Raw genomic sequence first — 27754 nt, forward strand, 5'->3', positions numbered from 1 at the left:
AATCAGGGGGTTTCGATTTTTCTTCGAATTAATCATCAGCGGAAATCAATTACGCTTGCACGCACGCACATTATTGCGAACATTCGATGTCATTCAGTTTCGCGGTGTCACTCTCAGAATCACTAATTAGAATACACTTAACGACATATCGTCAACAAGACGTCGAGAGATAGGAGCCAATGCATGCTGGGTCCGAGATGGTTAGGCCAGCGATTATATCGTTCGTAGGCCTATTGCAGATGCGATTGTGTAGGTCAACGATAACATCGTGTGCACCAAGCCAATGAAGATGCGATTGTGCAGGCCAGCGATGGAATAGTGTCTGTGGCCTATTGCAGATGCGATTCTTCAACCCAGTGGAACTATCGGCTTGTTGAAGACGCGATAAATCAGGTCAGAGACGATAGCCGAGCGCGCGGCAATCAATGACCTAATTTAACGATCTTCTCAGCAGGAGATCGCGCAACATTACATTGTGCTATAAGTACAGACGCATCTCGCTAGTTGGCAACACGCTTATCGTTAATCGGCCGCGCCAACACTGATTACGACTTATTGAAGCTTACTAAAACGTGTAAAATGCATTAGCCACGATTCTTTTTTATCCGGTTAACCGGCAGAAAAATATCCGGATATCAGATAGTGAAAATACCTGCGGTTAACCGGTTAACCGGTTAACCGTTATCCGGATAATCCAACCCTAGTTCATACCATCACTGCTATGAATGCAATATGCGCCGCGCCAAAACACCTGACTGCAGCTATACCTGGCCATCCACATTATCAGGCCCGATCGTCAGCCTAAATGCCGCAAAGCTGTAGTCTTGGGCCCCATAAAGCGATAAACCAAACTTCTTGCTAGGGGCAATGTTCCCTCTAAGCAGTGTTGGGATGAATCGAGTCATGACTTGACTCGAGTCAGACTCGAGTCACCTTTTTTGTATGACTTGACTTGACTCGAGTCACTTTGCTAAAATGACTTGACTTGACTTGACTCGGCGCATCAGAAATGTGGATTGACTCGTGACTCGGAGCAAAATTCACGAGTCAATTTCAAGTCATCAAGTAATCGGTGTCGATAAAAATCATTGTATCTTGCATATGTTCAGATTGTTCACGAAACGCTGCTGTAACCCGTGAGAGCGACCAAATCATTCAATGACCGTGTGTTTCGCTGAGCCTCGATTGTTCTCACATAAATTAAATGACCACAAACGTAGAGATTGAAGCGTATAGGTTACGTTGTCGTAAACTAGTAGTAGTGAAGTATCTTAACAGCATAATATTCATTTCTGTTTTCTGTTCTTATACATTCTCCAAACCTCTTGTTTTATTGCAATTGAATTCAAATTTAGTTTATATAATCCTCAACCATTGGCGCAGGCTCGAATTGCGTATCATATCAATATATAAATGAGTAATGTATTGCATCTTATCAATTCGTTTCTCAATTTTGGCAGGTATCTATAAACCGAAGCTATGCAATTACTAACGTATAGTCCAGAAGTTCTACTTATATGTGAGCGGTACAGCGCCTTCTTGCGTGCATATTTAACTCTATATTCGTTCATCGGTTCAGAATCAATGACCACATCAATCTGTATTTCAGACAGCCAGCAAAATGGAATGACGTAATCATGCCTCATACTTCGAAAAGGCAATTTGACTTGAATTGTGACTTGACTCGTGACTTGACTTGACTTGACTCGACTTGACTCGAGTCACCTCCAAAAATCGAGTGACTTCACTTGACTCGAGTCACCTTCGAAAATCGATTGACTTGACTTGACTCGAGTCAAAATGTGCAATGACTCGAAATGACTCGTGACTCGAAGGTAGTGACTTGATCCCAACACTGCCTCTAAGCTGCGCACGTGCGCAGATGTACCATGCTTTCACAGTATCTGTGCGCAGAAAATCTAGATTGCGCACAAAAAATTCGAAGTAATGACCATTTTTAGTCGCTACGCACTGTTTTCCAAGGGTCTGCGCATTGCGTTGGTGAGCGTGCGCAGACTCGTCAAAAATTAGAGGAGACATTGGCTAGGGGGCATCGCCCCCAGCCCCCACAGCTGGTTGGTTGTTTCGTCAGTAGTTGTGAACACTTTCAGTCTACTGAGTGTAGGCCAAGAGTTTTTTAGGGGTAATTCATGACGGAATCGGTCAATTAAATTATAGATCACTAACCTAGATACGCAACACACGTCATCACGCTTGCTTGCTCGGAGGAAATTACTGCTCAGCAATCTGAACGCAGCATAATTGCAACCCTGTTCATACGACACACGAAACTCATATCAACGATGCTCACAAACACATATAACGGAACCCACACGATATGCAAAACTGCACTGCAAAGTGTAACGACTCTCCACGTAGCACGCACAGCCAACAGCCTAAACCTAGCCCAGCAGCAGCCTTGCCATCTACAAGCGAGTGCGAACTACCAACGGGGCAACATCACTCCCTGGGTGCTCGCGCAGCACCGTCAGTGACTAGGCCGTGCTCCAGCCAACCATCCGCCAGAGATTCCGGTCGGTACGTCCAACTCAAGCCTGCAAACAGAAGCCCAACTACCCACTATACCTCACGCCCTAACCGCCTCACGCCCGGAGCATATTCGGAATACTTTTTATAACGTGCAACGGCAAAGTAATGCAGCAACAGCGATCAGAACATGGCATGTAACTACCAGCAGTACTCGCACGCATATTGCGCCAGCGGAGTGTTAGTTTCCGACTCAGTCCGCAAGGTGAGTTTATTTGGATCGGCCCCAGAATAAGTCGAAGCGGCTGACGTAGATATGACCCCTTCAACAGTAACGCCGGCTTCTTCGACGTAGGGCATGGTCGCCCCATCATACCCCACGACCCAAATTACTTCTTCGACGGTGGAGTCTTCGTCGTCGGCCAAAGGCAGCCAAACGTCGTCATCGACATTAAATCCGAGAAGATCGACGAACAACGCTCTGGAATTGGAACAGGTTTCATTCACGGCATGACGTCAAACAGACTGCGTCACTCACTTGCGATCAGCCGCGGTCCTCGCGTTCTGATTGGCGATATAAAGGCTTAGGTCATCCTCGTCAAAGCAAGCACCAGTTGCTCCGTCCAACGTAGCAAGGCCGGCCCCGGCCTGGTAGCAACATCCTTTGTATTTGAGCCAACCCTGAACCACTTCCTGAAACAGAGCAGTCGCACCGATCACGAAATCCAGAGGCAGACAGAAACCGTATTTACCGAAACTCCGGATAATCCGCTACACGTCTCCGGCTCCGGTTCTGGCGTCGTTGACGTCGTCGTTGACGTCGTGGTTGACGTCGTGGTTGACGTAGAGGTTGGCGTCCCTGGCACCACTGCAGTCGTCCGTGGTGAGAACAGACCTGCAATGGAAGTTGTACCTGACGACGCGAGGTGTCACAAGAGGCTCGGCTCACGCTCGGCAGCGACAACATGCGGCAGGCAGCTAAATTTATGTCCGGAATGGTTGGATACGACAGGACAAAGTTTGATCTTCGTTCATAGGCCCGTTTGCATACGCTACTCACTCAGCCAAACTCGCGCCCAGAGATAGTCCAACAGCAAACTCTGTAAGCGGCTCTGTGGTCTGCGTACGGTTGAACCGTATCGATAAGCCTGGTTGTATCTTGGAGCCGCAATGTACTGGGACGGAGGCCATACCGCCGTGTACGGGGGAGGGTATCTTGGAACCGCCCTGTACTGAAATGAGTCGTTCATTACAAATCAGAACTTGGGTCAGGCACGCGCTAGAACACTCACCTCCATTACTGTCTGCCTGATTTCCGGTTCATCTGGTTCGTTGCTAGAGACGAACTCGAAAGCGACAAACGCCACCGCTGCCATGATGATGAAACCTGCCACGGATCTCATGTCGGACGAAATCTCAACTTGACGATTTCAAACCTGACTCTGCGTCAAACTGGCAAGTCGAACAGCCAGCAGCTTTCAAGTGAGTTTGAAATTATCGTGCTGCAGATACTAATCAGACTCTAATCATATCGTTTAACGGCTTTTCTGATGAAATGTCTTGAACTGCCTGGCGGGCGTATCGTGCAAAATGCCAGATATCGCAGAAATGTTCACGCGAGTCTGCAAACATGAAACACAACGGGACGATACACAACCAACAGTAGATGTGAACGCCGGCGGCGATAATTCCGCAACGTACTCGCGTCATAAACAATCGACTTCCTTAATTCAAACCTCCATGCCCGATAACATAGGCCGGATATGCATGGAATATACAGCACGATACCGCAGATGAGTCTGGTTTGTGATTGAAATGCGTGGCCTGATAAATGGTCAGTAACGTGGTACGAGGAGAAAGACATAAATCACGTGATATACGGATGTGAGAGAGAGCCCGGGCGTCACATCGCCTCTAATAAAGGGCGTGATTAGCGACAACACAAAATGACATTTAAATGAATTCAATAGCAGTACCAATACGAAACATAGTAATTGGAACATGAACACATAGCGTGTGGTTTAAGGTGGTAAGACCTAATTATGCAGTGAATAAAGTATTGGTAGAAAGGCGATAACATCAATTTAAAATGCGATATTGTAGCCTGATGTTGCAATATTTATACAACATGATAGCAATGAAACCGTATGAGACAGCGTGACGATAACACGTTAAGGGTAAGATTAATTATAGTCAAAATGGCGAATTGGTTATCTGAGGCAGTTTTTTATTTTAATAAAAGAACAATAGACGAAGGAAAAAGTATGTATACAAAGAAATTGACATTAGGTTTGGCGAATGCGACATACGCTAGAACAAATTGGTGGTAACTCGAAAATGAGTGTCTGTAATTTGTAAATGCAAAATCCTCTGAGCGGAATCTAGTGTCTGGGTTTTCTAGCGACCAGAGTCCTTATGTTTACAGCATGATAACTTTCAATATCACGCCAGCGTTCGATTGTAAGAAATGAATTCTCAACTACATTGGTCAGACTTTCAAATCTCGTATGTTCCGAAATATATTATGTGAATCTCAAGTCGCCTGCCCCGAGTAGGATTTACTTTTGTCTTGTAGAATATATCGAGTAGTAATTACTTTATCTAGCAGAATAGACCACGTAGTAGTTACTTTATCCTACAGAATAATAACAACTTTTACAGTTGAATAAAAAAGATGATTCGTCGGCCTATGAATACAACCGAACTTGGTATGGATTTTAGGTTGTAGTGATTGTATGTACTCGCGTAATCTTGTTTACTTTTCATGCGGATACTGTTAACTTGGTCTGGTAAGTTACAAACGGATCGACTTGACAAGGTTTTTATATTTTACTCTTTTGCGTATGGCAAGATGTTAAAATGTTGAGATGTCATAGTGATCGTATTTCTGAAACTCTCTTTGACAAACGTAAAGCCGGCTCGCGAATAGAGTTGTAATGTTTCATTACTTGTGATAGAGTTGGTAAGTGATAAGATGCGTGTTTTTGTTAAGAGTTTGATTTCAAGTTGATAAATACAATGACTGTATAATGTGCATACTTGTGATTCTTGATTCTTGTAGAGCTAGTTGGTATTGATTTTATAAGTGTGAAAACAGCGGCGCGGAATGTGTGAATAATCCGATGTGTTTGAAAGTTGGTGTCAGTAATATTCAGGTTACGTTCGATTCAACAGATCGCGTTAAATGGATTTCTCAAAGGATTAGAGTTGTGCCGAATCAACACATTGAAATACATATGAACTTGATTTGTGTGGGGAGTTTAATTTCAAGTTGACAAATTGACACATTGATTGAATATTCTCATGATTCGTATCACGCAACTAAAGTCAAACACTATTCCAGAGGTGGGAAAACACTGACATAGAAATCGCCGGAAAGTGTCAAATTGTTGGTTTTCGAATCACCGTCTGCCGCGGTTCTGTGACAAACTAATTACCAAAATATTACCATAAGAATGATTTCTACCTCTGTAACACGAAACCACGACAAATGGCTAGGGGGAGAGGAGGCCAAGATGAGACACTTTTCTGATAATTCAAGGCCACTCAAAGAGTAATGCCTTCTGAGGGTTAATTTTGGTAACAATGGAAAGCCTGTGATCTGTACTTTCTATGACGATGGCTTGAGTTATATTGAACAACATACTGATGGATTTCTTGGCCCTCAAAAATCCTTGCTCAAATGTCTCAACTTACCCCCAGGTGAGGGTAAGATGAGACACACTGTGTTAAAGATGAGACACCAACCAATTCCTGCTCATTACACCACCAATTCATCCCATATGACGAATCAACTAGCAACATCGTGAATAAAATATAATAATCATGAAATAATTCATTTTTAAAAAGAATTGGTACATCATATACAAATATAAATGACATCGAAAACCAATTAACCATGAGATCCAGCAACAATAAGAGTTTCGTTATTATTTTGTCTTGTAACAAAGTACTAGATAAATAATGCATTTTGTGTGCCTTCAACAGTAAATTTTTAATCTTCCGAGGCCTTCAATAGAAAAGCCCTCTGATACCCATGTCTCATCTTACCCCCATGATTTTGTCTCATCTTACCCACACACCTAAATTAACATATAAATTTGAATTAAAAAAATTCTGTCCGTTACTTTTCAGAGGTAAGTGCATGATTACACTGCCAATATTGCACTCAACCAGCTCCAGTATTCTTGTTTTATAATATTAAGTAGGCTACTATGATAGGTATGCCCTTACAAACATGAATTCACATAACTGACATAGACCATGAAAATATAGTTTTTGACATTTTTCTGCCCAACCTCAAATCTGTTTGCCTTGTTAATATGGTAGGACTATGGAATGGCATTCTGGGAACAACATAGTTGAAGGAATCTGTCCATCTGAAAATTTTTCTTTGAAAAAATTGCATGTCTCATCTTGCCCCGTGTCTCATCTTGGCTTCCTCTCCCCCTATGTCTGAGGTGTTATCTTGTGAGCGATCGTAGGATTTGCAATTTATTTCATACCTTTTTGAAGTGTTAGTTTGTGAGTGCGGCTATTGTTTGTATTCGAATCGCCGTCTACGTCGGCTCTGTGGTTAACTAATTACTAGGGCAAGGTACTGGTTGCACTAAAAACCTGAGAAAGCTGCATTTATTTTTTTAATTTTAACAAATGTTGCAGAAGTTGCATTTATACGATTTTTTGAAATCTTGAGGGTATGAGACACTCTAAGGTTCCCGCAGTTTAAAATTTGCATGGTGTCTGCTTGTTCCGTTTCTTCCTTCGCTATTCAATCGATCATGGTTACATTTTTATTTACATAGGGTTTGCACAATTTACCAGTTAGTTCAGGGAGTTTCATGACTAATGGAAAAGTGGGTGTGACGCATATACCCGTAAAAATTGCTAGGTAAACTCGGCATACCCAGTATACCTGCGTCCGGCGCCTATGGTGGGCTGCATTGTCACTTGAAATCCATTAATTTAGTCTTTATTATAGTTTTATATCATATTTTGCGCAATACTTAATAAGAGTTGCATGAAAAATATAGACAAAAGTTGCAAAAAGTTGCAACATAAAACTCCCCCAAACATACTACACCATACTACATACATTATGAGTATTTACGAAGCTTCGTGAAGCTGTAAAGAAAACTTGCCTTACTAATTACCAAATATTACCTTTCAAGTGATTCCTAGATTTAGCAAACTATTCCACACCCTTTTACTGAAAGTACGACATGCCGCCGCGCCTATTTCAACTACGTTAGCATACGACCGTAAACGTTGGGATTAACTCGAATCGGTCATATATAATATATAAATTAAGTAAGGATCAATCACGTGACCATTTACCGTACCTGATACATAATCAACACCATGCGAGATGTGCCTATACCCGAAAGTACGCGCAACGCGCCCATAGGAACACATGGCGAATCATCACCACAGTCTATAGCAAAAAGGGCGAATCACCAGAGATCTCGTAAGAATACATGACAGGTGAATCACCGCCACAACCTATAGCAAAAAGGGCTAATCACCTCCACGAGTTTTCACGGCGATTCTACCACCACGACCTACACCTGAAAGGACGAATCCCCGCCACGCCCATAAGAATTTATGCCGACTAGTGGTTCCGTGAATTTAGAAATATGTCTCGTCTCTGTTCGCACTGGCTTGGCGGTTACTTGGGTGTTGTTGGTTCGTAGATAATTAGTTACAAACATCATGCTTATCCATACAGATTCGGGCCTTATCAAAGAAGTGCTGATCCGGCTCCGGTCGTATCAGAAAAAGTACTGATCCGACTCCGATCCGGTTCGGCCTAAATTTAAAAAAAAATCCGGCCGGATATCCAATCTGACTCCGGTCTATGCTCCGCACTGATGGCGACTCACCCCCGAGAGGGGGGTCTAAAAAGGCGAATCATCACCACGAGTTTCCAGACGAATTACCGCCGCACTCATAAGAGCCCCAGGCAAATCACGAACCATCTACTATACTACTCACGTCAATCGATTTTCGACGGTGCCTCGAGTCAAGTCAAGTCACTCGATTTTTGGAGGTGACTCGAGTCAAGTCAAGTCACAAGTCAAGACATTATGCAAGTCAAATTGAATTTCCGTAGTATAGTGATGATGCAAAGTCATTACATTTTGCTAGCTGTGTGAAAGTCAACTTGATTAGCCATTTATCTATAAATAATATAAAGTTAGGCTACATATACATGCAAAAAGGCGTTGTATCGCTCACACACCCGTTGAACTGCTAATAAAATACGTGAGTAACTGCATAGCTATATGCGACAGTCTGTTATTATCTGCCAAAATAGAGGATCGAATACGAAGCCTCGAGAAGTTGCAACAAAATGATATTGTACAATAGACAATACAATACACTGCCCATCTACAAAACTGATTCGATTTAAATTATACAAGAGGGTTGGTAAAGGTGAGCACTGCGCAATGTAAGCACTGAGCCTTCTATGAAACAAAGATACGTTGCTATTGGATTAATCTTAGGCTTACCATATTTCGGAAATGAAAAAAGAGGACACTTTTTCAGAAATTTCAGACATGCAAAACTGGAGAAGAATTCTCAAAAACAGGTAAATTTCGCCCGCTTCATGATCGGTTGACTAAAAAAAAAAAAAAAAGGTCATCACTTCCGCTCAGAGCTCAAAAATACGTTTTTAACTCCACATTGCTAGGTGGATGACTAAAAAAAAAAAAAAAAAAAAAAAAAGGTCTTCATTTCGTTCAGAGCTGAAATCACCGCATTTTCCTCCGAAATACCCGCCGGAGCTTCACTTCTGCGCTAATTTGCGGCATATCACTCGCAATTTCCTCTATATCTGACCTAAATTTTCAAAAAAGAGGACAAAATCTCAAAAAAGAGGACAAAAGGGCGTCCTCCGAGGACACTTTCAAAAAAGTCAAAAAAGAGGACAAATCCTCTTAAAAGAGGACGTATGGTAAGCCTAATTAATCTGCTGCTACTACTACTACTACTACTACTACTACTACTACTACTACTACTACTACTACTACATAAGCTGTGATCGTTTCTTTTCCGGTCAATTTATTTGTGATGTAACAATTAAGGCTCATGAAAGGTGCAAAAGTGAATGAATGACTGGCGCTGGTTTCACATGTGGCACCGGCCTATCGCGAACAATCCGATCATACATAAGATGAGGTGATTTAATCGTTACCATTTACTTGATGACTTGAAATTGACTCGTAAATTTTGCTTCGAGTCACGAGTCAATCCACATTTCTGAAGCGCCGAGTCAAGTCAAGTCAAGTCATTTTTGTAAAGTGACTCGAGTCAAGTCAAGTCATACGAAAACACTGACTCGAGTCTGGCTCAAGTCAACTCATGACTCGATTCATCCCAACACTGGTGTATATTAACATGAATAGATAGAAATATAAGCAAGAGAATTTTTAGTGCGGTCCGTAGGCCTACTTGCCATAGTTCGGACATATCTGAATATGTTTGGCCATTAATTGCTCAGTCAATGAATGGTTGCGCGTTAAAAAGCACATTATTTAGTCACAGGCAACTTTTTCAGTGGGGGGGAATTTTAGCTCAAATATCGGCCAACGGGGGCACGAGACGAAAAAAGGTTGGGAACCACTGGTCTAGGCCTATCTATTTCGACCTCACTCCCCTCTCTCTCTCTCTCTCTCTCTCACTCTCTCTCTCCTTCTCTCTCTTTCTCTCTCTCTCTCTCACTCTCTCTCTCTACTTCTCTATCTTTCTCTCTCTCTCTCTCTCTATTTCTCCCATTTAACGTTATATCCTTTTGCTTTCAATTTATTACGCAGTACTCGGGTTACCATACGCCCCCTTCAGGAGGATTTGTCCTACTTTATCGCGTCGAAAGTCCGACTTGGTTTTTCGGTTGTGGAGTTAGAAATATGCCCTTTATTGATAGTCAACAAAGCAGTTTTAGCCTAAGTTAAAGCGGATCTTTTTAATCAACAAAACAGTATTTTCCGTAAAAATCTCAAATTACCCGTATTCTCGTAAACCAATATAAATTTTGTAGAAAGTGTCCTTTTCCGGATTACAAAACATGGTAACCCTATTCAGTACTTATCATTTAGACGTTCTACAGCAGCCAAAGGCGGATGTTCCATTGAAAAACTGCTCCAAATCTTCTCATGGACCACATGCAGTCTTTCAATCTCACATGCACCTCGGACTAATGCTCGATATAACCGTGTTCGATCTTCAACTTTCGACGGCTTTTCTTTTCCATCCTCTGTTCATTCGTACTTCATAGCAGTGTTGGGATGACTCACTTTTTTCGTATGACTTGACTTGTCTCGAGTCACCTTGCAAAACTGAGTTGACTTGACTCGGCGTTTCAGAAATGTGGATGTGAAATGTGACTCAGAGCAAAATTTACGAGTTATATATTCAGATTGTTATCGCTGGTGTGACTTGTGAGAGTGAGCAATCATTCAATGATTTTTCGTTTTACCGAGCCTCCATTGTCCGATCACAAATAAATTTACCGCAAACAAAGTTTTCGCAGCTCGTAAACTATGTAGTGAAGTCATCTAATGACAAAGTATATATCTATAGAATGTATATAGAATGCTCATAATTGCGGTCGGTACCCACCTTAACCAAACCTCGTGTTTGGATTTGAATCGAATTTTTATGAAATTAATAAGTTTATATTACTCGTCAACCATCGGCGCAGGCCTAAATTGTATCTCACAGATGTGTAGGTGACCAGTGTATTGCATCATATCAATTCGTTTCAACTTCCGGAGGTTTCCTATTCTCTATTTTGCAGGGTTGTAACCAAGTCATAAGGCTCCGAGTCACAAGTCAATCTCACTTTTATAGTTTTGACTCGAGTCAGGTCGAGTCATTTTCAATTCACCACCGAGTCAAGTCCGAGTCCAAGTCATCGAGTAGAGGTTTGAGACCGAGTCATGGTATTATGAATCGCGTCCGCGTCCAAGCCATGGTGTTGACTGCTCAATTTCCATTTGAAGTCTTGTTAAACCCACTATCATAACTCTGTTTGGTGATATCAAATGGTTCGCATACTAATTTTCCTCCTTTTTAGCAGTTGCTGGTCGCATTTTCAAGTACTAGTACCAATAGACGAAATACCAATAGGGTTGTTATGTTACTATTCTTCGAAATTACAATGAAATGTCGGTCTTGGCTGTATGAGTCTCGAGTCACATGACTTGGTTCGAGTCATGCGCAATGACTCGAGTCCAAGTCAAGTCAATACATAGATTGACTCGAGTCGAGTCATTTCCGTATTTTGAGAAAATGACTCGAGTCAAGTCGAGTCATCAGAAAATCGTGACTCGAGTCGGACTCGAGTCACTACAACCCTGCTATTTTGACTGATACATAGACTTGAGGCTACACAGTTACTTCGGTAGTTTAGAAGTTCTACGTATGCCTGAGCGATACGAAGTCTCTTTTGCATGTATATTTAACTCTATATTCGTCGCTCGATTCCAAATCAATGACTACTTTCAAACGGTTATCAAAATGCAATAATGAAATTATTCCTCATACTTCGAAAAACCATCTTGACTTGAATTGTGACATGACTTGACCTGACTTGACTCGAGTCACCTCCAAAAATCGAGTGACTTGACTTGACTCGAGTCCCCCTTAAAAATCGATTGACTTGACCTGACTCGAGTCAAAATGTGCAATGGCTCGGGTTGACTCGTGACTCGAAGGTAATGACTCGATCTCAACACTTTTTCATAGGGTCTTTCTCCGTACTTTTTTGTAAAGACTCCGCGAGAACAGTAACACAATCTAGCACATTTCGACAATCACCGCTGTCGAGACGGGAACTAGGATTTTTCTAGTTTATGGATTAATCCACAACTCTCTACTATTCCGTTCAATATCTGATTCTAACCAGATATGGCCGACTTGCTGATCCCTAGATATGGTTGAAAAATGACATCCTAATTCGGAGCCTGAGAAGAATACTGCAAGTAGTACTATAGCAAGTTTGAATACATCTGATGTGACGGCCAGAAAATGAACCCTGCTGTATGTGGCGCATAAACATTATTTCGGGACAGCAATACAATCAATATTTTTGCACATGTCTATTTCTCAGTATCCCCCCGCTAGCTTTGAGAGGAGTTGAAGGTAGTGATTGTTCTTTCGTCCTGGTGCTGAACAATTGATTCATAGGTGGCCTGCATTACCAACACATTAAAAATTAGAAAACAAAAAACTTCTATGATAGTGTGAAATTGTCACGACAGCCGGGCAAACATCCCGTGTATTGAGGCGACTGGATTTACTATAGAAAGTCGCACCTATTTGTGTTGTCACACCCCACATTTTAAGAACCCGTGAACTAGAATAAGCCAAACCATGTTGCTGGTGGTAAACAATTTTCGACACATCATAAACGAGGAGCAGACGAGTTTGAAGAATTCAGTTTCGACAAGCAGAATATGCTTGCTACCCAGAAAAATTGAGGTGAAACGGCAGCTGGCAACTTGCAAAAACTCAGAAATACAATTTTAAAACATTCCGGATATTTGGTCATATTTTAGCCTCCGCAGTTTGAACACAATCCAATTTTTATTACATTACACTGGGCAACAATTTTGAACGAAAAATTAGTTGACTTCGATTTTGCACTTGATTTAGGCTATATTTGGGGTGCTATTTCCATAAATGCCACTGGGCTTCTTCTATCAAGTTAAGTTTTTGCTCTACGACAAATGCCCAAAATATGCAATTTTTCACGAATTTATCCATATTGATTTTTCATACCACCTAGAAATCAACACTTTTATCATAGAATACGTTATATATCCAAAGGGTCAATTGAATTACTAGGAAAAAAGGTACTGGTATCGATCTAGCTAGACCGATGCTTTCATAGATTTTTGGTTGGAAGATGCAATCATCCGAGGATATTACAGACACATATTTGATGCAAACTGCAGGATATGGAAATAAAAATAAACATTAGATTTACTATCAGCTATAGGTCCAATGCCCCATTCAGCTTATCCAGTGTAACTTTAAACTCCTCTACGCTCGATAATTGGGATCAAGATGAAGGTCGTAGGGATAGCAGGCCTAACGATGAAAATTTTGAAATCGAGGATGATTCTGAACGCAGAGTAGTCCATCAACACAAGCTAAATGATCTGACATAGGCTTTGGGATTTGGAGGAGAAATATTCGGAACTTTTAGCATCCTTGCGAATTGAGAAAAGATTACTTGGCAAGAGATAGACGATATCTCACTTCCGATCATGAGAAACGGCGTTTTCATCGTAGGGCTACTATCGGTATAGCTCTGTGAATTGCCGTGACACTGGCATTGGTAAAATACTGTTACCAAGGGTTGCTGGAGGAGTTGGGAGTACAGATTTACAACTCAAAAGACTGGCAAATGTCAACTGGTAACTACAAAAGGATCCCATAGTGTGGCATTCTCCAAAATGGCAATATATTAGGTGCATTACCAGTAGCACACTCAGATAGTCATCCTGAATGATACATAAACATTGAGAATAATACAGAAACATTGAATTGTTGCAATGTCACAAGCACGATTGGATCATACGTGTCAGCTTTGAAATATTGTGTTTCTTAGTGGTCCGACAATAAGGATGCACATGTAACCCTGATAAATATCTCCCACTGCCATATGTTTATGTCGGACAGCAGACATTTAAAAAAGCCAAAATATCTCAATAATTTACCGGAAAATTTTGGCATAGTCTGCGAGGGGAAAAGAAAAAGTGGCCTACCGCTCCTATCTGAAAATGATGAGGGTAAGATACCAGAGTAGATTGCAGCTTCGATATTTTGGCTGAATACTGCTCGGGAAAACCCATAGAACTATGAGTTATTAGCGTACATTCGGACCGTGAAACTCGAACTTTATTAGTCATGCAGATGCAATATCAGCTTGAATCAACCAAATAAATCAGTGCAAATTTTTAATTAGAGTCTATTGATCTGCTGTCGACTACTTGTGGTTTTTGAAACGTTTCATTAAAAAGTAGTACTTTTATGAGGGTTGAGAGCCTATGTGGTGGGTGCCTAACCCAAAAACTTGACGTGATAGAGAAAAACCAAAGTCATTTTTTAATTCAGCATCCAAAAGTTAGTAAAAAACAACTGTCAGATCGAAATCAACAAAAGTTGTGTTGACCAGTGTTATCTTAATAAAATATTGCAAAATATCAGAGTCTACAATAAGCACGTGCACTTCGCACATATATGACAGTTGGCTGCATATCCGCCATCATTTCAAGAATCAAGACATCCTTGCTCACAAACGCACAAGTCAGTTAACGATGCCTCACTCATGCAGGTTTTCTTCAACTTTCAAGATTCTATTCGTACGACATCAAAGACATTCAAATAGATTTTGAAACATTGTCCAACTCTACAAATATTCTTTGATATTGCTCAAGGCCCATCCCTAACAATCCCTCATCCTCAACTCTCGTATCGCCCGCTTGATCTAGCTGTCTCCTGTCGAACAAGGCTTCAGTGAAAACGCAAAGCTCGCTCTCATGATCTCCCGGTCTCCTCACTGGTTCGGCCATCAAAACAGATATTTACATTGGGTCAGAGGTTCTTAACCTATGCTCGCTGGAGGTCACGACACACATTCGACTCATGCGTACGATTTGCGATGATACGCCCGTCTCAACCATAGTAGGTTGGATGCAATTATAGGCGTGATCACTGGTCGAAGTGCGACTGTTGTGGTGGCACGCTGTGTGCAGTGGTGTAGGCAGGAGATGCTGGGGTTCATATTTGAAACGCCGTTCTTATGACATGCCGATTCTATCTCCAATATTTACTTACTAATTGGCAAGTGCGCCGTTGATATCCCGCTGTTAAGTTACGATCGAACAATGCGACGGCACGCATTTCTGAATTGGTCGCTAAAAGGAACAGCGGAATTCACTCTCATTGGCAACAAATATTCATTATATGGTGCGTTTCGTGTTAAAATCATGTTTTAATATGGTTGTGTTTCTTAGATACTCTCTTGATGTACTGTACATTTCGTGTACCAGTGATCTGTAGTAATGTTTTAGAAGTGTAGTTTGATGTGTAAGAGGTAGGATATTTATTGTTGTGACTTATTCAAAATTGTACTCTCCGACGGCCTGCAGGTTAGCGTATGGGTTCCCCGGGTCATTGAAGGTTAAAAAACAGTGCATTGGATGTATTCCCATAAAACGAGTGAGCCTGACATTCACATTTGCGCATCGACTAATCATATCTCCCTGTTAATTCCACATAATACGTACTCTCATACAATAACGTCAGCTGTACCGTAAGTGTTCTTGATTCTGTTATTATTTCATAATGGTTAAGTGAGTGTCCTTCAGAAAAGATCAGTGCCGTGATTTTATCGAGGACCCATTACATAGTAGGGGAGATGTGGTACCGATGGACAAAAAATCGGAAAATGATCGCTGACCCTGAAATGTTCAGCCGAAAACAGCAGATCTTTTGCTGGCTCAGCACTTTGATACAAGCTCTACCTATCGCGCACATATACATGAATATCCGTCTTCTCAAAAAATATTAATGGACGTTCAAAATTTGTTGCTCGAACGTGTCATCGGTTCCCACCCGGTGGGTCCAATGACACACGACCCGGGGACCTATGACACATATACCCTAAAAAACTCAAATGTGACTACTTTTCTTTCTCAGTAATATAATCTAAGCTACAGCAAGCCAAAGAAGAATGTTTGGTCGCAACTGTCAAAAAATAGAATAAATATTAACTCAAAAGTTGTCATAAAATCACGTTTCGATTTAGGCTCGGACTTATAAATTTGAGGGTACATACATATTGCCTGAAAATCGACAGTGTGACTTCCAAATACCTCGTCATATAGCGATAAAACATCATATGAAATTATTACATAAAGATTTTTTATACGTAGGCATGTTTCATTTGTTTCCTGATTAGTATGCTTGATTATTTTGCTTGATTTGGCTATTGTATCATCGGTCCCCACCCTACGAATTTTATACATAAATCGAAAAAAAGTCCACTCAAGGAAAGTACTGAAAAAAAATAATAGGTGCCATTATATAGCCTGATACAAGCCCTACACTTCACAATAAAATGATTGCTGGTTTGTTCGTGTTGAAGGTTACAAAGAAAAATTTATATGTCGATCTAAATTTAGTTTACACCCCCTAAAACAAAAATCATCTGTGAGAGACTCCATTGCTCGCGCACGTCGAATTTTTTTGTACGTGAGGAAAGATTTTGCCAGCATGCAATTGTAGACAAGTTCACGGAGAGCAATCATGGAATTATCATAGAGAATTTTCAAAGTATTTTCGGTCCCAGTGATCCATCGGTACCACATCTCCCCTACTTGTCGCCGGTGGCTCGTAATTTAGAGAATAATTTGAGAACAAAAGCGAAGTGTGGTTATTGTATAAGAGTCTCGAGGAGCTATAGTTTCGTCCATTGAAATAATTCCACTTACGAATCTGACTATACATCGCTCTGGTACATTTACTGACTCAAAACGCCCTTAACATGTCTCTGATACGTCATTTTCGGACGATGAGTTAATGATTTATTGCTTTTGTTCACTGTATTTCGACCTATTTTAAGAATAGTGCACCCTTTATAGTTGTAGCTCGGGCCCATGTACCCGGTTACAATTACCGTCATCGCAAGCAGTTAGATAGAATGAAAAAATGGCTCATCAATTCTGTATGTCTTTCAATTGTCAAATCCCGGTGTTTGTCCTCATTAATTTATGGTACCGACTAAATAAATCTTATAAATATTGGTCCAATAAAGAGCATGATATCCAAGACACGGTCGGAGCTACCTCAGTTTCACTCACAGTATAAAAACACTGTCTTGTGGTGTCTTGTTTCTCATGCATCACGCTCCTCCGTAATGGTGCGCCCCATGCAGATTTTTATGCACCCTAGGAAGCACTGATGTACAGTTCTGCCTGTTTTCTTTCCCTGTTCTATTTTTGTTGAATATAAAAGTAGTTGATGTGAGATGTAGTGTTGCCATTAGTGTCGCTAATTGGACGCTACATTTGATATCGACGGAAAATATTTTTGCATGGTTGTATAGAATTTAAAATCGACAGCACAACGTAGCGATAGAGTGGTCAGCCTCTCGGTGACTATAGAACAGCGGTTCTCAACCTTTTTTTACACGCGCCCCCCTTGGCGATGGTAAAAAAAATCGCGCCCCCTGACCCCCCTTACATTTCTCATCATGTCAAAAAGAGAACATCATCTAATACAGAGGTGGGCAACCTTCTTGCAAATCATGACCGCATTTCGATTACTTATGTAGCCAAAGGCCGCACTCCAGGGCATAGCCGCAATGAACGATCTGGGCGCAGAATACCTATGGTAAACTGTCCATATCCATTCCCGGTGAACTCCTTACTATTCTACTGTTCACAACGGTCTACTGTACGCACCGAAATCCGGAGTGGCAACGTTATGAATAGTGCATAATGTCGCGCGGATCGCGAAAATCTTTCAGAGCCGCGAATGAATTGTTATTTCTAGAGGATTCCCATTCCTGCTCCAATTAAAAAGGGCGCTACTGCATTAAAATCGAAAAATGAAGTCTTGTTGAATTGCGCGGAGCGCGAAGAAAATTTCAAGATTAAATAAAATCTCTCGAAAATTTGGGAGTGAATTCGTAATTGCAATTTGCATGTCTACGGCTGCCAACACATATTAATTGAATTAGGCGTCGACAGGCGCACAAATTCCCTTCTACGGCCGCATGCACCCGTACGGGCTGCCCACCCCTGATCTGGTAGTATCCATAAGGTATATTTTACGCCAATTTTGAATCCGCATTCCAGTTGTTTAGTCTTTTACATTGCTGAATGCTGACAAACTTCCCTAAACTTGTTTGAAAATACCATAAAAAACATTGAAAAGGACATCAATTAATTTCAATGTAGTTTGCACTGAGACAAATTATGATGCTGGTAGTGACTACAGAGAGCACGGCGTCGTTCTGTCCTGCCATGCTAAATTTGATCAGTTTTGGAAATGAATTCAATTGTGTTGATTTATAGCCAAATTGAGGGCGAAACCGGGCAACCTATATTGCATCTAAGTCTGTCTTGGGCAGTGCAGTTAGCCAGCTATCAACAACAGCTACCTAGCGCATAGAGATTTAGGCTACTGCCAAAGCTATAAAGTAATGAATGACTTGCACGTAGGAATTTCTCTAAATCTTCAAAGAATATCAAAAGTTTGCTCAAATGAAGTTGAAGTCAGCCTATACTCCGTTGAGCGCGACTGCTGGAGTTTGAGTTTGGCAAGATTTATAGAATACGAACTAAGTTTAATCTTCAATAATTGTCTCTTCAGAATGGTTGTAAAACACATGTTTAGTCACAATTTATGCAGACATTGACAAAATTGAAAAAATATCTCGCGCCCCCCAGGTTGACAACCCTTGCTATAGAATGTTCGTTAGTTAGATCACTCTCCGGGCCAGTTCAAGACCAGACCTGACCGTTGGCTGGCCAACTGGTATCCACTGATTCCACGCCATAGGATCGGGTCGACGATATGGTGCGATTTCCAGAGTTGATAAAATTATTATTGTCACTATGATTGATATTTAGAAAATTAAATGTTTTAGTTCACGCTATTGAAGTTGCATTTGAGGAACAAAAATGCAAAGCGATTGTAATTTTAATCCTAGCTTTTCGAAGCAAGCACATTTGAGGTCTCGAAATTTGAACCGCTTTTTTGTGGAAGGCGAAGCGAAGCACTCGCTTGGCGGTCCCGTTTGCAAAATCGGAGTCCAGGCCACTGTCATTCGTCGACGTACCAAAGAATATCGTTGACCAGGACTGCATCGTTATGCTGCCTATTTACGGTCGACGGTCGTAATCATCAAACATTCATTCTGTTCAAGTAATGTATGACTTATGTGTTTCAACTAATGAATCGACGACGATGTCGCAGTCGACTAAGATAGGGTCACCAATCACCATATATCCTATTTCAAGAGGATTTGTCGTCTTTTTCAATAAATTGAAACTGTCCTCGGAGGACGCCTACATGTCCTCTTTTTTCAGAGAAAAGTGTTGCAATGCGATCAAAAACTGGACTCCGACGCACCTGACGCCAGTAGTATAGTAGATCGCTCAACCATTGCTTGGGGTTCTTATGGGTGCGGTCGCTTATCGTATGGAAAACTCGTGGTGGCACATCGTACTTTTTGACCCCCCCTCTCGGTCACACATCGTAATGTGTTCTTACGGGTGCGTTCGCATGTCGTACTTTCAGGTATAGGTATCTCTCGCATATCGTATTGAAAACTCGTGTTGGCACATCGTACTTTTAGGTATAGGCATCTCTCGCACGTCGTACTTTCGCATGTCGTACTTTCGCGTATAGGCTGCGGTGGCATGGTTACCCTTTCGGGTATAGGCTGCGGCGGCACGGTGCCGTGAAAACTCGTGGTGGCATGGTTACCTTTTCAGGTATAGGCTGCGGCGGCATGGTGCCGTGAAAACTCGTGGTGGCATGGTTACCTTTTCAGGTATAGGCGCGGCTACATGGTGACCTTTCGGGTATAGACTGTCGATGATTTGACTAACGTTGCGGGTATAGGCTGCGGCGGCATGGTGTTGAATATGTATCAGGTATGGTAAATAGTCACGTGATTGGTCCTTAGGTAATGTGTATATTCCAAATTATTATATATGACCAATTCGAGGTAATGCTAACGTTTTTGGTGAGTGCGACTTCAACATATCGTTATTCTTATGACCGCGGCGGTGATTCGTACTTTCGGGTATAGACTGCGGACGGCATGTCGTACTTTCAGCAAAAAGGGTGTGAAATAGTTTGCTAAATCTAGGAATCACTTGCAAGGTAATATTTTAGTGATTACTGATTAGTATGTCACAGAACCGGCGCAGACGGCGATTCGAATACCAGTAATAACCGCGTTCGCAAACTAACACTTCAAAAACGTGTGAAATATTTGTAAAATCCTACGAGCGCTCACAAGATAACGCATGAGACATAACCGTCTCTCGTGTTTTGGTGTTACAGACATACCGATCGCTCACAAGGTAATATTTTGGTAATTAATCGGTCACAGAGCCGGCGTAGACGGCGATTCGAATACCAACAATAACCACGCTCACAAAGTAACACTTCAAATAGGTGTGAAATATATTACAAACCCCACGATCGCTCACAAGATAACGCCTAAGACATAGCCATTTCTCGCGTCTTGCCATTACATACATCCCAATCGCTACAGTGTAATATGTCGATGGTTTTTTACTATCAAGTAATAAGTAATGAATAACAGAACCGGCGCAGACGGTGATTCGAAAACCAACAATTTGGCACTTGCACGCGATCGCTATATGTTTTGACACTTCGGAACAGTGGTTGACTTCAGTAGCGTGATACAAATCATGAGTATATTCAATCAATGTGTCAATTTGTCAACTTAAAATCAAACTCACTACACAAATCAAGTTGATTCGTATTTGGATGTGTTGATCCGATACAACTCTAATCCTTTGAGAAATCCATTTAACGCGATCAGTTGATTCGAACGTAACCTGAATATTACTGACTCCAACTTCAGCCGCATCGAATTATTCACACATTCCGCTGTTTTCACACTATATAATCAATACCAACTAGCTCAACAAAAATCAAGGATCACAAGTATACCCATAAAATCATTGTATTTATTACCGAGAAATCAACTGCTTAACAAAAACACGCAACTTATCATTTACCAACTCTAGCATTACCAAAAAATTCAGGTATTGTTGATTGAAAATCCTTGAGTCCTTATCATCAAAAATGTTATAGTGCGGCATCGGAATCCATTCGCGAGATGTACTAAACGTAAATAGAGATCACCCAAAATAGAATATCTCGACTTTGACATAGTCTGAATTGAAATAGATTGACAAACATAACTACCAACTTTCACCCAGTCACATTTCGAAATTATACGCACATTGATTTGAAACAAGTAATGAAACATTACAACGATTCCGTTTCCGTTTGTAAAATAGAGTTTCAAAAATACTATCACTATGACATCTCAACATTTTAACATCTTGTCATACGCAAAAGAGTAAAATACAAAAACCTTGTCAAGTCAACCCGTTTGTAACTCAGCCAACCAAAGCAAAAAATGTCCGTACGAAAAGTAGACAAGACTACGCGCGTAATCACTACAACTCGCAAACATATCAAGCTCAGTTTATCCATATCCCGTCTTTTTTATTCAACTGTAAGATGAAGTAATTACTACTTCGTGCGCGACTTGAAATTAACATATGCTTCTAGTATACAAGCTTTGAATATCTGACCAACGTAGTTAAGAATTCATTTCTTACGATCGAATGTTGGTGTTGCATTGAAAGTTATCATGTTCTAAACATCCTTATTAACACATTGGTTTGACATACGAGATTTTGTAATAGTCGATCATGACTTGATTATTAAAGTGTGACGTAATTAAACCGGTGTTGGTTATTGTGATATCAACAAACTTTTCAGAGATATTTTTATTAACATATCAATTTGTAAAATGAGAATTGCATGTGTGAAATGTTCTTGATTGGGAAATTATTCCGGGCTGGTACAAAACAATCGTTGTATTGCAGACAACAGAAAATACTTTACAAATGCAATCGTTTACAATAATTACGACCAATGATGAAACAACAATATTGGTATTATTACATTCAACAACCAGGACAATTATTAAAATCTATCGTTTGCTATAACCGGTGCTAAAGATGTAAAAATTCCATTATTCATACATTGAACACCCGATACAAAATGCTTTATAATCACGATTCGTAACGAGTAATTGAAACGACTACGTGTGGAGTTAGTATATCACAATGTCATATCGTTACTATTGAATCCAACAACAACGAAACAAGATCGTTCTTCAAATTTGAATGCGTGTATTTCGATTACCGAGTTGCTGTATAGGAGAGAAGAGTCTACAGTTAGACCATGTTGTATGCTTCGATTAAATCCACAAGACCACATGTAAATCTATTCACACAACTCGATGACATTCATATAGTGTTACTAAAATTAATTATTACCTATTTACACAACGTTAAAATAACAATTCATGTCGTAGTAAGTAAGTTACTTGAACTCGTGCTCGATGAAAACGAATGGTGACAAGTATACTTTTGTGTTTGAGTGAAAAATATTTATTTAGAGTAGGGACAGTTTGTGACCAACGAATGCAAATCGATCATGATATTACAATAGGCTATACGCTTTCGTCAACATAACGACCTGGCGCAGGAGAAACACTTCAACGTTTTTTCAATAACCGGAATCTTGAAACTTGTTACTTGTGTGATTTACAGCTGGCGCACAAAGGTTAGCAACATTTTTAATATAGCAGCACCTTGTAGTTGTTTTGATGTATGGAAAATCATCCGATTACTTGTCACTTCTCGTTAGTAAAGTAAATTGTTTTGCGCGTTAGATTTGCGGAACGTAAGTCGAATACATACTCTTTTATGGAAGTAACTAGATTACTGTCATGACATTGATAGGTCTATCAAACAGGGACCACGGTTTTGTTTTTGAAATACGTCAATATGTCGATATAATATTTTCTAAAAGTCTAACTCGGGCGGACATTATGAATGTGTAGGACTCACGATATACATTGTACACATACAACTTTGAAGATCTTCTTGGAGGTAGAAAACTTCAATATACAATTGAATAGTATATTCATACAACTATGTTACAAGAACTATATGATATTTCTGTAAGTACTATAGTTGTGTGTTGGATTATTTGAATATTTAGATGCGTGAGCATTCGTGTAAAAAACGATATCAAAACATTTTGTAGAGTCTGACCAACCATTCCACAGCTAAGTATAGTATGGGAATATCAAGTGGAGTATTTTGTGTGATGTAAATATCTTTCATATTGTGATCTGAAAAAGCCGCGGGGGTATCAGTCGTATCAAGCAAAGTAACTAGTTGACACACAAAAAAATATTGAAGGAAGACTCGTCTGTTGTTTTCATAAGTCAAGAGAGTGAAAATTGTTTTTGTTACACTAAATTATTTTCCGCTACACTAGTATAGTTTGTATATAGAAAAAACGATACACACCGACGACGTGATGTTGGTCAAATCGTTATGTAAAGAGTGAGTAAATCCTCTTCCATGTTGGCGTGATTCAAGTCGATAGCATGTTACACATAACCATCATTTGTATTGCGTGTGATATTGTGAAGATGATACCGCAACAACACAACAAGTAATATTTTGTGTCGCGTGTTTGCGCTTTAGGAACAGCGAAGTGTGTGATATTTTGGATATGCGTGCTCAGTTGAAACTAGGGTTGTTTTCGGGTCTTGTGTCGGACAAATCAGAACTATGTCTAGAATTCAAGCACGTCCAACTAAGTTCTTTAGTGACTATGATTACATCTACTTTGACGAAAGGAAATGGATACTATACTAACGAACAAAAAGTGCAATATGGTTTTACCAGATTTAGGTGTAGGATATCTTTTCGTCGATTTCTTTACCGGAGTCTGTTTTCAAATATTTCTAGTACACCTAACTATAGGACGCATTTAGCAAACGTCGTACAAATTGTTTATGTGACGGTAACGACTTTGAGTGACTTGGTTTCGATCCTTTTTGTAAAAGATTGTCGGACAATGGTGTTATACTTTTCTGTAATGGTTGAGGTAATGAACAAGTTCCCAAGCAACTATTAATCGGCCGTACGACGTTGGTTTAACAATTCATAATATGTCTAAAATGCTTGCTGGTGTCATAAGACACAAATCGAAATGCATATCAATCAAGACCTTTGCATGCTCTGAGTTTCGTGATGGCATTTATTTCGCCCGATAGAAATGAACTTGTATCAATAGTAACGCGAAACGCATTGATCATTTTCGGTGTTGGTTGTGCTCCTGATTTCTTTGTCGTTATGCACTCTAAAAATAATTTCTGCATACTGAGTTAGGATGCGTTTGGTGAATATCATACGTATTGTTTTCATGGTGGTAATGACTTTCGGTTGTTTGGTTTTATGATCACAATTACTTTAGACGATTCAAATGATAATGAATGATCACTACTAACAACAATACAAACACATTTTGTAGATTTAAGTATAGCTCATATTTTGATTTTATTAATGTTGTGGGTTTTGTCTAGTAGAATAGGTTGCAGCCAGTAATGATATTCCAAATTACTCTTGTGCTGATCAAAGTCTTAGAGCAGGGGTTCTCAACTTTCCTTGTATAACGGGCCGCATTTTAACAGCAAAAGACGCTGCGGGCCGCAGAACAATATTACCTTGTATTCATGGGCTACTATTAAATTTAGGCTATTGTAGCCTATTTACCAGTCGTATACGGGCATTTAGTACATTTTTATGCATTATAAAGCATTAATGGACAGCGTTCGTAAGTTTGCATCTGCTGCTTGTGAGAATATGTATCTTTTAGCGGCGCATGTAAATCCCTTCATGGAGCGTGCATTACATTCGTGGCCAAGTTGGTATGGTATATGGAACTTCAAATCCTTCCACCAGAGAGCCGAACTCTCTGTTCCAATGCGTGGGCGAGCAAGTATAAAATTACGATAGCTTTTCCGTTACAGAGGCCATTATCACATTGAGCTCTGAGTGATATGAGAATACGTCTATTGTTTGAGGCCATTTCTGAGCAAACCAATCAACCCTTCTCCTTTCCGCCCATGCCTGGGGCCCTGCACCAATAGTTACAGAAGTCATATTTGTCAAGTTGATATTTTTCGTTGGTTCCCTCCCCACGTTTGCCCAGCCAGTATGTCCTCTGTATATATGTCCACTCTGATAAAATTCAACCAGATAATTATAATTAGTTATGCAATGTCGGTGGATTCGTCCAAGGCTGGGTTAAAGTAGTCTACGCGGCAACGTGTTTCAGAACATGCGATAAAAGATTGACTGATATTTGATGTTACTCGTCTGGTCACGATTGAATCAGACGACTGTATCTTCGAAATTTGTCAGGTGATGTTGTCCTTGCTGCTAAGTTCCGCAAACAGCAAATATTCGCAAAGTATGTTACGGTTTTATTGAAGTCACACCTTATATATCAGATTTCTTGGGTTTAGTGATATTCGAAGCAATTTTAAACGATGCGTCTGTAACGTCGTCGGCAATCTCAACAACCGTTCGCAGGGAGTCAAACACTCTTTAAAAGTGTAGGCATACTACGTGGCGGGATTCTCTTGAACCAGAGTCAAGCCGAATAACGATTCAAAACAATAACAATCTGAAGTCGAGCATATATCAAGAAACGAGAACGCATTAAAGCAGTGGTTCTCAAACTTTTTTCAGACACGCCCCCCTTTTTTTATAGGGAAAAATTTCGTGCCCCCTTATCGTCATATAGCAAAATGCAACCAGAATTCTAGCAGTACAAACGACTAGTTTGATGGCATGGAAGGTTATGGACGTTGATTAGAGAATTCTCAAATATGAAATTCAGACTATACACAGAGAAATAACTATGAATTGGGGATAATTTGCGCGCAGCGCAAAATTTCTTTCAGTTCACCGCAGCTTTGCGCCCCCTTCAGATGCTTTCACGCCCCAAAAGGGGCGCGCCCCTCAGTTTGAAAACCACTGCCTTCAAGAATGAGCAGTCAAACGAAACAAAGACGGTGCGATAAAAGAGCTTAAGTATCAAAATTAATTTGTAACAATACCGTGTCATTTGTAATTGCGTTTATAATGAAAGATGTCGCGGGCCGCAAAATATACGTCTGCGGGCCGCATGCGGCCCGCGGGCCGCGGGTTGAGAACCCCTGGTTTAGCCGCTTCGACTGGTACTCGATACCAAAAGTGATATTTTCACACTCTGTAAGGTACGGATGTTTCAATTCACTGTCACAAATTCCGACAATAAATCGTATCAATTGTTGGATTCAATGGTAACGATATGACATTGTGATATACTAACTCCACACGTAGTCGTTTCAATTACTCGTTACGAATCGTGATTATAAAGCATTTTGTATCGGGTGTTCAATGTATGAATAATGGAATTATTACATCTTTAGCACCGGTTATAGCAAACGATAGATTTTAATAATTGTCCTGGTTGTTGAATGTAATAATACCAATATTGTTGTTTCATCTTTAGTCTTAATTATTGTAAACGATTGCATTTGTTAAGTATTTTCTGTTGTCTGCAATACAACGATTGTTTTGTACCAGCCCGGAATAATTTCCCAATCAAGAACATTTCACACATGCAATTCTCATTTTACAAATTGATATGTTAATAAAAATATCTCTGAAAAGTTTGTTGATATCACAATAACCAACACCGGTTTAATTACGTCATACTTTAATAATCAAGTCATGATCGACTATTACAAAATCTCGTATGTCAAACCAATGTGTTAATAAGGATGTTTAGAACATGATAACTTTCAATGCAACACCAACATTCGATCGTAAGAAATGAATTCTTAACTACGTTGGTCAGATATTCAAAGCTTGTATACTAGAAGCATATGTTAATTTCAAGTCGCGCACGAAGTAGTAATTACTTCATCTTACAGTTGAATAAAAAAGACGGGATATGGATAAACTGAGCTTGATATGTTTGCGAGTTGTAGTGATTACGCGCGTAGTCTTGTCTACTTTTCGTACGGACATTTTTTGCTTTGGTTGGCTGAGTTACAAACGGGTTGACTTGACAAGGTTTTTGTATTTTACTCTTTTGCGTATGACAAGATGTTAAAATGTTGAGATGTCATAGTGATAGTATTTTTGAAACTCTATTTTACAAACGGAAACGGAATCGTTGTAATGTTTCATTACTTGTTTCAAATCAATGTGCGTATAATTTCGAAATGTGACTGGGTGAAAGTTGGTAGTTATGTTTGTCAATCTATTTCAATTCAGACTATGTCAAAGTCGAGATATTCTATTTTGGGTGATCTCTATTTACCTTTAGTACATCTCGCGAATGGATTCCGATGCCGCACTATAACATTTTTGATGATAAGGACTCAAGGATTTTCAATCAACAATACCTGAATTTTTTGGTAATGCTAGAGTTGGTAAATGATAAGTTGCGTGTTTTTGTTAAGCAGTTGATTTCTCGGTAATAAATACAATGATTTTATGGGTATACTTGTGATCCTTGATTTTTGTTGAGCTAGTTGGTATTG

The 27754-nt window shown here is 40.2% G+C and overlaps 1 protein-coding gene and 1 long non-coding RNA gene across 2 annotated transcripts in view; one reads left to right on the forward strand and one right to left on the reverse strand.

Moving 5' to 3' along the window:
• Positions 1 to 27754, forward strand: part of LOC145434923 (uncharacterized) — a 310059-nt gene that overhangs the window by 141387 nt on the left and 140918 nt on the right. The gene's annotated exons all lie outside the window — the stretch shown is intronic.
• Positions 2616 to 4188, reverse strand: LOC145434913 (uncharacterized). Its single transcript, XM_080312145.1, has 5 exons — positions 3780 to 4188; positions 3548 to 3719; positions 3240 to 3382; positions 3026 to 3180; positions 2616 to 2968 (listed from the first exon to the last, which is right to left on the reverse strand). The coding sequence occupies exons 1-5, from the start codon at positions 3888 to 3890 to the stop codon at positions 2689 to 2691; spliced, it is 861 nt and encodes a 286-aa protein (XP_080168271.1). The 5' UTR covers positions 3891 to 4188; the 3' UTR covers positions 2616 to 2688.

Source organism: Botryllus schlosseri, chromosome 3 (assembly GCF_051294905.1).
Source record: "Botryllus schlosseri isolate E-star chromosome 3, Bs_hap1, whole genome shotgun sequence".
In the NCBI taxonomy this organism is placed as follows: Eukaryota; Metazoa; Chordata; class Ascidiacea; order Stolidobranchia; family Styelidae; genus Botryllus; species Botryllus schlosseri.

Bases quoted from the DNA above. Each gene is read 5' to 3' on its own strand.
- LOC145434913 (XM_080312145.1), bottom strand. From the start codon at position 3,890: ATGAGATCCGTGGCAGGTTTCATCATCATGGCAGCGGTGGCGTTTGTC. The intron at 3,720-3,779 runs GTGAGTGTTCTA...GACTCATTTCAG, and splicing joins TCAGGCAGACAGTAATGGAG to TACAGGGCGGTTCCAAGATA. The intron at 3,383-3,547 runs GTGAGTAGCGTA...CTTCCATTGCAG, and splicing joins CTGGGCGCGAGTTTGGCTGA to GTCTGTTCTCACCACGGACG.